The following is a 13,258-nucleotide window of genomic DNA, read 5'->3' as shown; positions in this document are numbered from 1 at the left end:
AATAATTATGATGCATAAGAATAACTATGATTTTTTCATAAAAAGACACTATACCTATCTAATGTACTTTACAGTATTGAAATTGGACTATTTAGGCGGCCTCAGGAATATTTTAAAATAATAAAGAATTTTTTGGCTTATAATCAAATAGAATATCTCGGGTAATATTAAACTAAATTAAATCGTAAAAACGGTATTCGAAAAACAGAGGCAGGACGCTTCTTTTAAAAGAAAAAACGTGTAATTATGATGAGTAGTTCCTGAGATACAACCGGTCAAAGTTGACCGGAATTTACGGCAAAGATATAAACAATAGGATCATAATTTTCAAACCATCACCTTTTTATTTTTGTCCTCTTTCTTAGCACCAATTTTCATATCCTTAAAATACTCACAACATATATTATTATAATAAATACTATCGATAATACGTGTGAAAATTGCCAAAAATAGCAAAATTCCAATCAAAAATTAGGTTGGAGAAAATGTAACCCTCAAAGTTCAAAATCGGTATACGTTAAAAAAATGCATTTTCTCGGCTTCCCATGGAGCAATTTCCTTCATTCTTTTTTTGTTCCCAAGTAACTCGAGTAGAGCCATCGAACTAACGCATTATTAAATGTCAAACTTGCTTTTGTTTTGTTATAATAAATTAATTTATGTATTATAACACAAAATTTTTATTTGTTTAAATAAGAATTGTTTAAATAATTATACAGCTTTCAAATGAGAATATTTATGTTTTAACTTTAAAAGGTACACTTGTAGTAAGTTTATCTAAAAAAAAGCCTACAACTGGAAAAATATGTAGCTTTCTGTTCTTATAAATAAATTAATCTATTATAACAAAACAAAAGAAATTTGACATTTAATAATACGTTAGTTCGATGGCTCTACTCGAGTTATTAAAGAACAAAAAAAGAATGAAGGAAATTGCTCCATGGGAAGCCGAGAAAATGCATTTTTTAACGTATACCGATTTTGAACTTTGAGGGTTACATTTTCTATAACCTAATTTTTGATTGGAATTTTGCTATTTTTGGCAATTTTCACACGTATTATCGATAGTTTTTATTAAAATAATATATGTTATGAGTATTTTAAAGATATGAAAATTGGTGTGGAGAAAGAGGACAAAAATAAAAAGGTGATGGTTTGAAAATTATGATCCTATTGTTTATATCTTTGCCGTAAATTCCGGTCAACTTTGACCGGTTCTATCTCAGGAACCACTCGTCATAATTAAACGTTTTTTCTTTTGAAAGAAGCATCCTGTCGCTGTTTTTCGAATACCGTTTTCACGATTTAATTTAGTTTAACATTTCCCAAGATATTCTATTCGTTTATAAGCCAAAAAATTGTTTATAATTTTAAAATATTCCCGAGGCCGCTTAAATAGTCCAATTTCAATTATGTAAAGTACATTAGATAGGTATGGTGTCTTTTTATGAAAAAATCATAGCTATTCTTATGCATCGTAATTTTTGTCGTTATTATAGCGACCGTAAATTTTTAATTTACAATTCAATTGTTGCTAAACTGGTTATTCAATTCTCATCGGCTTCTGGAATTATAATCTATACGAAAAGGGCTTTTACATTACCAAGATATTTAATTGTTGATTAACAATTACTTATCTAAAATTTTAGTTGAAAATTAAAGATTTTGTTGGAAAAACTCGTTTTTTCCGGGGAAAGTTTTCATCGAAGTGAATCGGGAAAAACACGTCTATATGCAGAATTTAATTGCGGTGAATTTTTATTTGAGTGTGTTTGGTGTAAAGTTAAAATCTTTGGAGTTAGAGAGCAAAAATTGAAAAAAACACGATTTTCGGGCGCCATTTTGTTTATAAAAAAAGTAGCACACTATCTGCGGACTTTGCATACCTATATTATTAATACATACAATAATAAGATTCGATTCCAGCAATAAAATTGCTGGTAAGCAATAAAATTGCTGGTAAATAACTTTTCCTTGTATTTTGCTAATAAGCCCAGAGTATCAGACTAACATTTCTCTACTCTAAAAGACGTGTACAAACTTCAGGAGCGGTGCAAAAGCGATTTCTCAACATGTTGCTGACAATAAAGTGGTCATCTCGAATTGTATTGTCTGATGAATGGATTGCCGAACCGGCTTCAAGCAACCGGCAGTTAATTATTAATTGCCGGCCGTTATTAATACTCATAAGTTTTTTTAATTAGACTATGATTTTCAAAATTATGTTTGAATTTTCTTAGAAGATTTTTAAGCATTTTATTTTTGCTGAACATCCCTTAATAAACGACTTTTTTCCCAATAATTCTATTGTTTTCTTTTCTTCAAAGGTAGTTTTCAGCACATCTTTCATAAAATGTGGTCCAAGATTGAAAACTTCTTCATGCTTGAGCATTTTGTTGGAGACCAAAAGTATCTCTGGCTTTGACAGTAGTGTTATTTTGTGATTTTATTGTTGAGAAACCATAATTTTGTTGTCGAGAAGCAGTGTCCATAATTCATCAATTTGTTCGCTGCAAAGCTGTTCTTCTATTAAAAGAACATGCAAAGCCTACAGTCAAAGCAAGTCTCACTTCCATTAGTTTCGCTTGCATAATTGATGAATGGTTGAAGATTGGGCATTACAATAAAATATATACCTACTTCTTAATTCTGTTGCTAATTTTTGTTATAATATATATAAAAAATTGGTAATTCAGGGACTTATCAATTAAATAAATAAGAAAACTAAAAAATATATGTATATCGCTATTTAGCAATGTAGCAATAAAGGTTAATAGTAACTCATACTTACTTTCTCCAAAAGTTTTAGCTTTAAGTTCTAATTCTTCAGCGGTCAAATTGAAATCAACTAAAAAAAAAAAAAGAAAAATGTTAGAAAGTAGTATGTTATTAGTGACACTTTATATTACTCTCAGCGCCGGTGATTTCATCAACAAACGTCGAAAATATCGGATCATATAGACGTAATGGACTATTGCTACCGTCAGGTTTAGGGGCAGGTGCATCTGAAAATATAACAGCCATATTTTATCATATTTTACCACAGCAATTTCACTAAGTAGTAGTCCCTACTCTTTCCCGATCAGTTGTATTTCGTTTTGCATAGTTCAGACCCCAACCAGAGTTTTCGCGGAACAATTTTTTTGAGAAAACTTGTTCTTGATTTTACTTATTTGGTTACAAAATTACTAAGTTGTCAAATATTTGATTCCAAAGAACAAAGGGATTGTAACGAACTATTTACTCAGTTACCAAAAGAATTAGGGATTCGATTCTAAAAAAACAGAAAAAATTGTATTCGGTAGATAATGAAAACAAAAGTGATACTAGAAGAAAAGGAAAAGTAACATCATATGAAAGGTTACGAGTTTTTTTTTATATTATGGGGCTTAACTGGTCTTAAAATCCGAGTCCTCTCAGTTATTGGTCAACATCAGGAAAGATGTTTTCAAAAACAGAGGTTTCCTAATTACTCAGGTGCAAAAAGGGAAGGAGACTTGGTTAGGTGGTGAAACCTAATAACAATAACCTGCTTTTTTAATACAAAGAGAATATCGTTAAGTACAAAGATCTTAAAATACAAAAAAAAAGGAATCATGGCTTAGACAATTCCTATTATCGTCTCTACTAGTGGTATCATTCTGAAGAACCTCCTGGGGTATATTAAATACCTGGGCATTAGTGAATATTTTTATAATAGCATGCAGAAAGTGGTACTACTATCGACATCAAGATGTGTACGAAAATTTCTGGGAGAAAGGCATAACAGATCACCTAGGACTCAATAACATAGAAAAGAGTGCCCAGAGCTCAATACTCTTGATACCGTAGGTATCTGATATCAGTTATGTTTTCCCATAGAGAGGGTGAGAGGTGCATGAGTTAAATCTGGATAAATAAAAATTGTATTTGTGTATGCCAGCTTTTCTCGCTGAACTACATTATCCAACATATTGTGGGTCACTTTTATTTTTGAGAAATTCTGAGCAGGCATAACTTCTCACCATAGTCAATATTTAATGTTGATGAAACAGCTGTACAAACCGTTCATAAGCCCCCTTTCACTAATCCTGTAGCTTCACAACCCTTCGTGGGTCTTTGCTGCCTGTACGACTCGCTCCACCTACTTGAGTATCATATCTTCTCATCAGTTGTGTATTCCCACGGCATGTAAATCTTATAGAAGTGACAGTTGACATATATGATGGTTGTACGTTTTGGCGGGACAAATTAAAAGAAGGGATGATGCCATCTGTTATAAAATTAATAAATCAATGAATAAATAAATACATAAAAATAAAATTACCACTGTGTGTTATAACAGGTGCTTCTTCTATTTCCATGGAGAGTTCCGGCATAAGAAGTGAAGGATCAAAATCCTCGTCCATATCAATATCGTCATCTACAATTAACAAATTATTAACAGAACACAAATAGAACTCTAATTTTAAATTGGCTTTTTTAAGAAGTATTATCATAAGTCAGTACAATATCGTGACTATTTTCATGAGGAAATTATACAGGATGGAGGGCACTTTTTTGAGATGAGGTTGTTAAGTAGCTTCTAATAACATAAAAATAACAACATAAAAATATACTGGGTGATTCATTAACACTAAAGATGATAGAATATGCTAGGTTTGCGTGAATCACCCTGTACATTTAAATTTATGTTAAAAAAACGCACATTTATATAAAAAAAAAATCGACGGATCTCAGCGTTTTTTAAAGATTTTTAAAAAAAGGAGAGAAATAATTTTATTCCAGAATTGCCTCCCATCCTATACACAGTGATGAGCACGCTAATAAGCGGAAAAATAACGCGAAAGGTAGAAAACATATCAGATAGAAAACAGATGACAGAGATAAAGAGATGAAACTACGAAATTTAGCGATAGAAACCTATAAATTTTCATTATATGGGTTGTTTCAGACGTATCAGAGGAGTATGTCAACTAAAATTGTCACTGTCACAGTAGTTGCCAAACTCGGTGGAAAACAATCAATATAATGAAAATTTATAGGTTTCTACCGATAATTTCCCACCTCTACAAGTTTCATCTCTTTTTATCTCACAACTTATTATGTTTCCATCTTTTGCATTATATTGCCGGCTATTAGCGCGCTCATCACTCTATTATAATATATAAATTATAAAAATTTCAAAAATAAAATCCCAAATAAAATATTTTTAAATATAACATATTCGTATGATACAGGTTAAATGGATGAATTTCAACCAAAGTGTCATAGATCAAGTAAATTCTCTAAATTGGGAAAATAATTTAGAGAATTTAGTGAATACGATTACCATCATAAAAATAAAAAAAATTGTCATTACTTTTTAAACCTAATTAGAAATATGAATTTCTACTTGGCAGACAAATTTTGTTGATGACAATAATATTATGCGCCAGGTGCTATTTTTTATAAATAATAATAATTTTTCAATTATTTTAGTATGTATGTCTGTAATTTTAATATTATTTTATTTATAGGTACTTAAATAAGTGCAAAATTAATTTGCTAGACATTAATTACGATGTTTAGTCATCATACAGATTGATTTGGTCGTAAAAATAATATGTATTTAAAAGAGTTCAACAAGACAATAGCTGGCTGTGTAAGAAAAATAGCGACAATTGCGGCGGCGCATGTATTTAATATGGCGTTAGTCACAACTCACGACATGATGATAATAAAAATTATAATGATAAGAGTAATGACGATGATAATGTGAACTATGGAGATGAGTCACTCTTCCTCAACACAATAATGGAATAAAAACATATTCATTGCACTTTCAAATGGATTTTTAATATAGTATTGCAAGTTGTAAAAACCAATTATGTGCAGGGCCGGATGGAATCCCAGCCTATTTTCTGAAAAAATGTATATGTGTACTTACAAAACCTATTTTGTTTATTTTTAACAGATCACTTGGCACTGGTAGCTTTCCCAGTCTCTGGAAGAAGAGCTTTTTAAAGCCGATTTTTAAATCAGGTGCAAGGAACGACATATCAAACTATCGAGCTGTCTGTAATCAGTCAGAGCTGCCAAAGTTGCTTGATTGTTTGGTTAGTAAGAAACTGACATGGTGTTTTAGAGGCATTTTTAATCTTGAACAATTTGGCTTTATGAAAGGGAGGTCAACAGATGCCAGCCTAGTTTTGTATGTCAATCATATATATAACAGCTTTGAAGAGGGATTCCAGGTTGACTCGATCTATACTGACTTTTCTAAAGCATTTGATCGGGTTAACCATGGGGTCCTATTACAAAAACTAAGAGCTTTGGGTATTGTGGATCCCCTTCTTCAGTGGATTTCAGAATTTATTAGCGGCCGTACGCAGGCAGTTAACTTAGGAGGTGTTACTTCGATTGAAATAACAGTTCCATCGGGCGTGCCGCAAGGCTCTCATTGTGGCCCTGTTTTGATTTGCTTGTTTCTGGTTGATTTCTGGGAATCTGGTTAGACACCAAACTGTCATTCTCATGCCACATCAATCAAGTAACAAACAGGGCGATGAAAGTACTGGGATTTATCCAACGCACATCTGTAGACCTGTCTTTGTTCACATTTAGAAAACTTTATTGTGGTCTCGTTAGGCCCATTCTAGAGTTTGGATCAGTTGTATGGTCCCCATCATACAACTGTTACATTGAACATATTGAAAGAGTCCAAAATAAATTTTTGAGGGTAGCAGCTTATAAGAGTGGATACAGGAGAGAGGAATATGACTATCAGTGGGTAAGAGATAGTCTAAATTTACCAACACTTGAGTCAAGGAGGACATTGTTAGATTTATGCTTCCTACACAAAGTTATTAATGCTTTCATAGATTGTCCTCAATTGATATCACTTTTTAGTCTTAAAGTTCCTAGTAGAAGCAACAGACAATCAGAAATCTTTTCAGTGCCATTTCACCACACTAATTTTGGTATAAATGAACCGACTACACGATTGGTTCGGAGTGCTAATAGCCTGCCAAGACAAATGGATATTTTTGACTCCAAAATTGGTTTGTTCAAAAAACAACTAAGGGGTATCTTACAATAAGTTTGTTGTAGTTCTGTATTGTTCTTACAATATGTTTGTTTGTATTATTCTGATGTGTTTATTATTTTAATAATTTATTATTGTTGAGGTGTAACTTGTAAAAGTCTTGTTGTGTGTAAAACTTGTAAATGGATGCCGTAAATAAATAAATAAATAAGTATTTTTACTACAAAAGCGATATTACATAGGTCAAAATTCTTGACGTAAGAGAACTGTCAAAACATTAGAATGTAACTTTTCTTTATTGTCATGTTTATTATAAACATGGCAATAATGAAAAGTCACATTCTAATGTTTTGACAGTTCTCTTACGTCAAAAATTTTGACCTACGTAATATCGCTTTTGTAGTAAAAATACTATAAATGGATATTCATAAATACAAGTATAAATGATACAACTTCAATTTCATTTTCTCCTATCTCTTTTCCAACACAAGTACTCTTTATTGATTACAAGGCTGCTTACGATGCAATAGACAGAAATAGAGTAATAGAAACGCTAAAAGAGTTCCCAGTACCACCAAAAATAGTAAGATTAGTAAAAATAACACTTAGAAAAACCATTTGTACTGTGAAGAAGTGAAGTGAAGAATTCGAAGTGAAAAAAGGGGTTCGTCAAGGAGACCCATTGTCCACTTTATTATCAATATAGCTCTTGAAAAAATTGTGAGGGATAGTGGGATAAATAGGTCCGGAATTCTTTTCTACAAGGAACACCGATGCCTGGCGTATGCTGATGATCATTGCAAAAAGTGGGAAAGAACGAGCAAGTATGGTAAAAAGACTGTTTTGGGCTAGAGCGAAGATAGGACTGAACATGAATATATGTAAATAAATCCAAGTACATGGAAATTGCGAGGAAAAACGAAACAGCATGGGACACTCTAAGTTAGAAGTGGAGAATTGATCAGAGGTAGAATTTGAGAGTGTAGACGAATATATTATTTTGGGTACACTTATCGATCAGACATGTAAGGAAGAAGCAGAAATCTAGTTAAGACTGACTAAAGAAATATCAGTATAATCAATGCAAAAGGTGGAGCTCAAGCAGATATTAAACAGAGAATACGAAAAGCACAACATGCCTTTGGAACCCTCGCAAATATATGGAGATCAACACAGATTAGTCAAAATACTAAAATAAGGCTATTTAATAGTAACGTGAAAACTGTGCTACTTTATGGGAGTGAAACATGGGCAATAACTGACGGAAATGTAAATAAAAGTTTTTGTAAATAGATGTCTACGTAAAATTCTAAAGGTATATTGGCCCAATACCATAACAAATGTAGCACTGTAGAGGAAAACCAAACAAGAACCCATCAGAACAACAATAAAGAGGAAAAGATGGAACTGGCTGGGACATACCCTAAGATAATGCAGACATAACAAAATGGACTGCAGTAGGACGAAGATGCAGAGGACGCCCGACCAAAACATGGAGGAGCGTCATTGAAGAAGAGTGCAAAAGCTTAGTGGATGCCCTATGCTCCTTCGCGGAGTAACAGGATTGGATATACAGTGGGTGATCATATTATTAGAGCCACCTAGTAAAATTCAATGTTTTAGAGGAAGGGTATATAATTGAGCTGTATCATTTATTAATGCATTTGTTTCCATTTGGCTGTCTTGTTACACTCTATGAAATTGCAATAAATAGTCTGACAATAGTGGCAACACGCATGTGTGGCAATGCGTGACTCAGATGCCATTGGTTGTCAGTGCTGCCCAGCCTAGCTTGCAACTCGTGTGCCTATTATTTTGCATTCTTGGTGTTTAGAGTTATAATAAACTGTGCGAGTTTCCATTGCTCTCTAGTGATATTCTGAAAGTCCTATACTATTTTTTGTAAAAAAAGTAAAAATTGCGCGTTCGTTACACTAGTGGTACCAGAACATCATGGAAAATCCAAAGATATCTCACCAAGGAAAATAGCAGAAAAAAAACTTTAATATTCAATACTAATCACTCCAAGAGAAACATAGCATCCATTTCTAAAGTTTCAAAGGCAATGTGGACCGTATAAAGACAAAACTTACATGCCATTATTAAGGGGGGGGGGGTGGGTATGGTTTGAAATCAACATATCAAGCACATTTTTGTGAATTTTTTCGACGCTATGGTAGAATTATTTTATTTTTAAATTAAATAAAAATATTAAGTACAATTCAAAGAATATTTAAGAAAAAATTCAATCCAAAATATTGAAAAATAAGCCATTGGCGACAAATTTTGGCCGGCAGCTCAAAAAAAAAATTGATTTTGCGGTGGACATCAGGACTCATCACTGGATCATACGAAACAAAAAATTCAAAAAGATTTAATTAGCTTCACGAGGTAACAACGTCGAGTTTTTTTATTTTTAATGATTTTTGAATTTTTGGTATCACTCAGAAGTCAAAAATACGAAATTTTTGATAAAAATTTTGTGAACACCAACAGATTTAATATTGTTGAACAAAAAATAAGCACAAAACGAAAAATATCTCGACGTTGTTACCTCACGAAATGTCTAAAGAAAATCTATGCAAAATTTTGGGTAGATCGGTCAAGTAGTTTTTCAGTTACAATGTCCACCGCATTTGAAAAAGCAGTTTTGAGAAAAATGCGTTTAAAGTTTTGACAACTGCATTTTCATCTTCTTATTTGTCTGCCAAATCGTAAAGTGATGAACATTGGAATATGTTTTTTGAATTGCGGAGTAATCTACAAAAGAGAAGGCGAACAGTTTTTTAACGTTTCTCACTACGCTCAAGCGTGCTGGCGCGAAGCCGCGGCAAAGCGAGTCGAAGGTAGGAATATTCAACACCCTGTATCTCTGGTAATTTTACTCCGATTATTTTGAAATTTTCAGAGAGTATTCTTGAAAGTATGCACTTTTATTTGAAATAAAAAAAATTTAATATTTCAAACCATACCTTTCAACTTAAACAAAAGTAAAATTTTCTGAGGTGGCTCTAATAATATGAGCACCCACTGTATATATAAAGAAATATCACGTAATACAAAACTAAGAGTACATATACAAAACTATAATTACACCCCTAATGCTATATGACATGGGAACGAAACGTGGACTATGAATAAAAAACTATACAGAATAGATTGGAAGCTTGGGAAAGAAAGCCACTTCGCAGAATATTTGGCGGAAATGTAGTCGAGGGAAAATGGTGAAGACGAATGAATGAACAAGTGTACCAACTATATTATGCTAACTTATCGATATAAAAAATGGTGAGAAAAGGCAGACTACAATGGCTCAGTCATCTAAAACAGTGGTGCTCAAAGAGTCGATCAGGATCGACCGGTCGATCGCCAAAGTTTTTGAAGTCGATCGCGATTCACGGAAAAAATACAAATGAAAAAGATGTGGACACTAATTTACTTCTGCATACATATGTGAGGTGGTTGAAATAATTGGTCCCGAAATAATTTCTTTTCTAGAAGAACGAGGGGAAAATTTACTTCAAAACGAAAAGCTCAGTGATCTGGCTTTCGTATCAGATTTAGCAAATAATTTGAACCTCCTTAATTTGGAACTACAGGGTAAAAATAACAATTATCGATACGATGAGCGCAGTACATTCTTTTGTCAACAAATTGTTCTTATTGATTAATCAAATGAACAGAAAGGATTTAAAGAACTGTCTATCGTTGAAAAAAAGGTTAACCGCCCATTTGAATTATATTTATTATGAGACGGAGATGCAAGTAGTTCATGGCGAGTTTGAAAGACGCTTGGCTGATTTTAAAAAACTGACAAATATTGTCGGTATTGACATCCATGTCTAATCCATTTGCTTGTGAAGACGTGGAAAAAATTGCCACTGAAATATTAATTACTTTCAATATGCAGATCATTTCCGTCCAAAATGAGGCACTGAAAATAATTTCGGATATGTACTTATATACACCGTAAGTCCAGAGCGGCTGATAAGAAATTTTGGTATTTCATACCGTATAACAAATATCCATCTTTGAGGCAAATAGCTTTAAAGCTCATAGCATTCTTTGGATCAACGTACTTGAGTGAGTCTGCATTTTCTCAAATGAAGGTAGTGAAATCAAAGTATCATAATCGGCTAATAGGGGAGTGCAATTAGAACGAAAAGATACAATGTTTCGGAAAAAATCAAACAAGGTTATATTTTTCTAAAACTTTTTTTGTGAGTTTATAAATATGTTAAAGTAAAAAGTTCTACTCACAAATTTCGCCGCTAATTGTTTATTAATTGTTTAAACAATAACAATTGTTTTGTATAAATAATGTTAAGAATATGGGTGAATTCAACATTTTATTTTGATAAAAAATGTTTTTATTTTAGTTTTGATTATGCTGAACCCAAATGCAAATTCAAAATGGCGGATTTTTTGCTAAAAATCCTTAAAAAGTAGTTGTAAAATCGGAATTTTTTTTATAAAACGTGTTTGTTTACATATATGTGGATATTTTTGAGAGGTTGCTGAACCTGAATCAAATTTTGATAATTTAAATTATAAAATGACAGATGCAAAATGGCGGATAACTTAAAAAAGAGTTGTAAAATCAAAATTTCTTTACAAAATGTATTTATTTCTACATATATTTATTTTTGAGAGCTTTGATAAACCTAACTTAAATGTTAACATTATAAACTATAAAATGGCGGATCCAAAATGCAGATTTTCTAAAAAGAACATAAAAAAGAACATTTTTCTAAAACATTTATTGTCTTTATTTTTAACAGGTTGTTGAATCTGAATTAAAGATTAAAAATTTAAATTTCAAAATGGCGGATATTTAAATGGAAAACAAGTAGAATCCAATCAAACAAATATGGAATTTCATTCTTAAAAAAAAAAGATAAACAAATAATTTTCAAAATAATATTAAAAATTAAAATGTATTAGAAAGAATATTTAAAAAAAAAATACCAATTTTCGATTAGAAGGATATAATTACATATTGGATCATAGTTTTTAATTCCAAACAACTTTTCTTTATAAAAAATTTCGATATTGTGAAATATAAAGGTACTTTACTCTTTAGTGAAATTCATATTTTTTGACATACCTCGTACAAAATTAACAAAATTTGATATTTGATGGTTGTATCTTATGTTATATACGATGCAGAGTATTTTATAAAGAATAACTTTTTTTCGTAAAATTGATATTAAAAATGTTATCAATAGGTTCCAAGTTACGCAGACACACTGTATAAGAGCTAAAAAAATTTTTTTTGTTGTACATTTATTATTGTTGAAGCTTATTATTAAATGTATTTTAGGTAAGTTTTACAGAAAAAAGTTTTGATCACTGTATATATACATTTTTTCAGCAGGTAATTTTCGGTTTTTGTATTACATTTTTGTTATCTTTCAAAGTTTTCTCAAAAAGAAATTATTGATTTCATTTTGAAACTAAAATAATTCAGTGTTTTTTAAAGATTACATCCAAAGCTTAAAAAAAATAGCAAACAAATTGTATTAGATTTGTTCAAATTTGAGTAATACCGTCTTAAATTGGTGGGAATTCTGTAAAACTACGAAGTTTTCAAAAATTACATTTTTTGAGACATCGTATTATTTGAATTAAATTTTTAAGATTTTTTTTGAATGAAACATCGTTTAGTAAGATGATTGAGAGGTAAGTTGTGCAAATTTGATAGTTTTATAAGTAAAATTGTATTAGTTACACATGTTTAAATCATTTTTAAACAAAATTCATGTAAGGCTCATTTTCCGCCCACACCGTACTTATGTCTATACATTTTATTTCTTTTTATTACAACCATAAGATAGCTTATTTCATGTCCAATTTGTAAAATTTCTTTTGATCCATTAGTTAAAGAATTACATTTAAAAAACTCAACCGTGCACTTCTTACAACGCTAGTTTACAGTGCGCCAATGTGTGTGAGAAGGGTGACTTTAGCGTTATAAATAAAAAATTACAGAAGCTAGAGATTTAATTTTAGAAAAATCTTTATATAAGGTTTTTTTTGTAAAATTTTCTGAATTTTTCAGTGGTCAAGTCAGTTTTTTTCTAAAAATTATATATTCGGAGTTATTTAAAAAAAACATCTAACTTCGCTGTTCATTTGTTTAATAAAAAATGAAGCACCCACTTCTCGAGTAGAACTTTTTGATATGTTGTTTATTAAACATTTCTTAATGAAATTACAAAAAGTTTAATCTTGTTTGATTTTTTCCGAAGT

At 31.3% G+C, this 13,258-nt stretch overlaps 1 protein-coding gene across 1 annotated transcript in view; it reads right to left on the bottom strand.

Moving 5' to 3' along the window:
* LOC114342797 (uncharacterized) overlaps positions 1-13,258 on the bottom strand; it is a 78,837-nt gene that overhangs the window by 46,802 nt on the left and 18,777 nt on the right. The window contains exons 6-8 of the mRNA XM_050652434.1: positions 4,307-4,402; positions 2,910-3,005; positions 2,792-2,848 (exon numbers count right to left, since the gene is read on the bottom strand). Of these exons, the coding sequence (XP_050508391.1) occupies positions 2,792-2,848; positions 2,910-3,005; positions 4,307-4,402 (249 nt within the window). The remainder of the gene's footprint in view (positions 1-2,791; positions 2,849-2,909; positions 3,006-4,306; positions 4,403-13,258) is intronic.

This window comes from Diabrotica virgifera, chromosome 5 (genome assembly GCF_917563875.1).
Source record: "Diabrotica virgifera virgifera chromosome 5, PGI_DIABVI_V3a".
Classification (NCBI taxonomy): domain Eukaryota; kingdom Metazoa; phylum Arthropoda; class Insecta; order Coleoptera; family Chrysomelidae; genus Diabrotica; species Diabrotica virgifera.
This window is presented reverse-complemented; position numbering and strand designations above follow the sequence as displayed.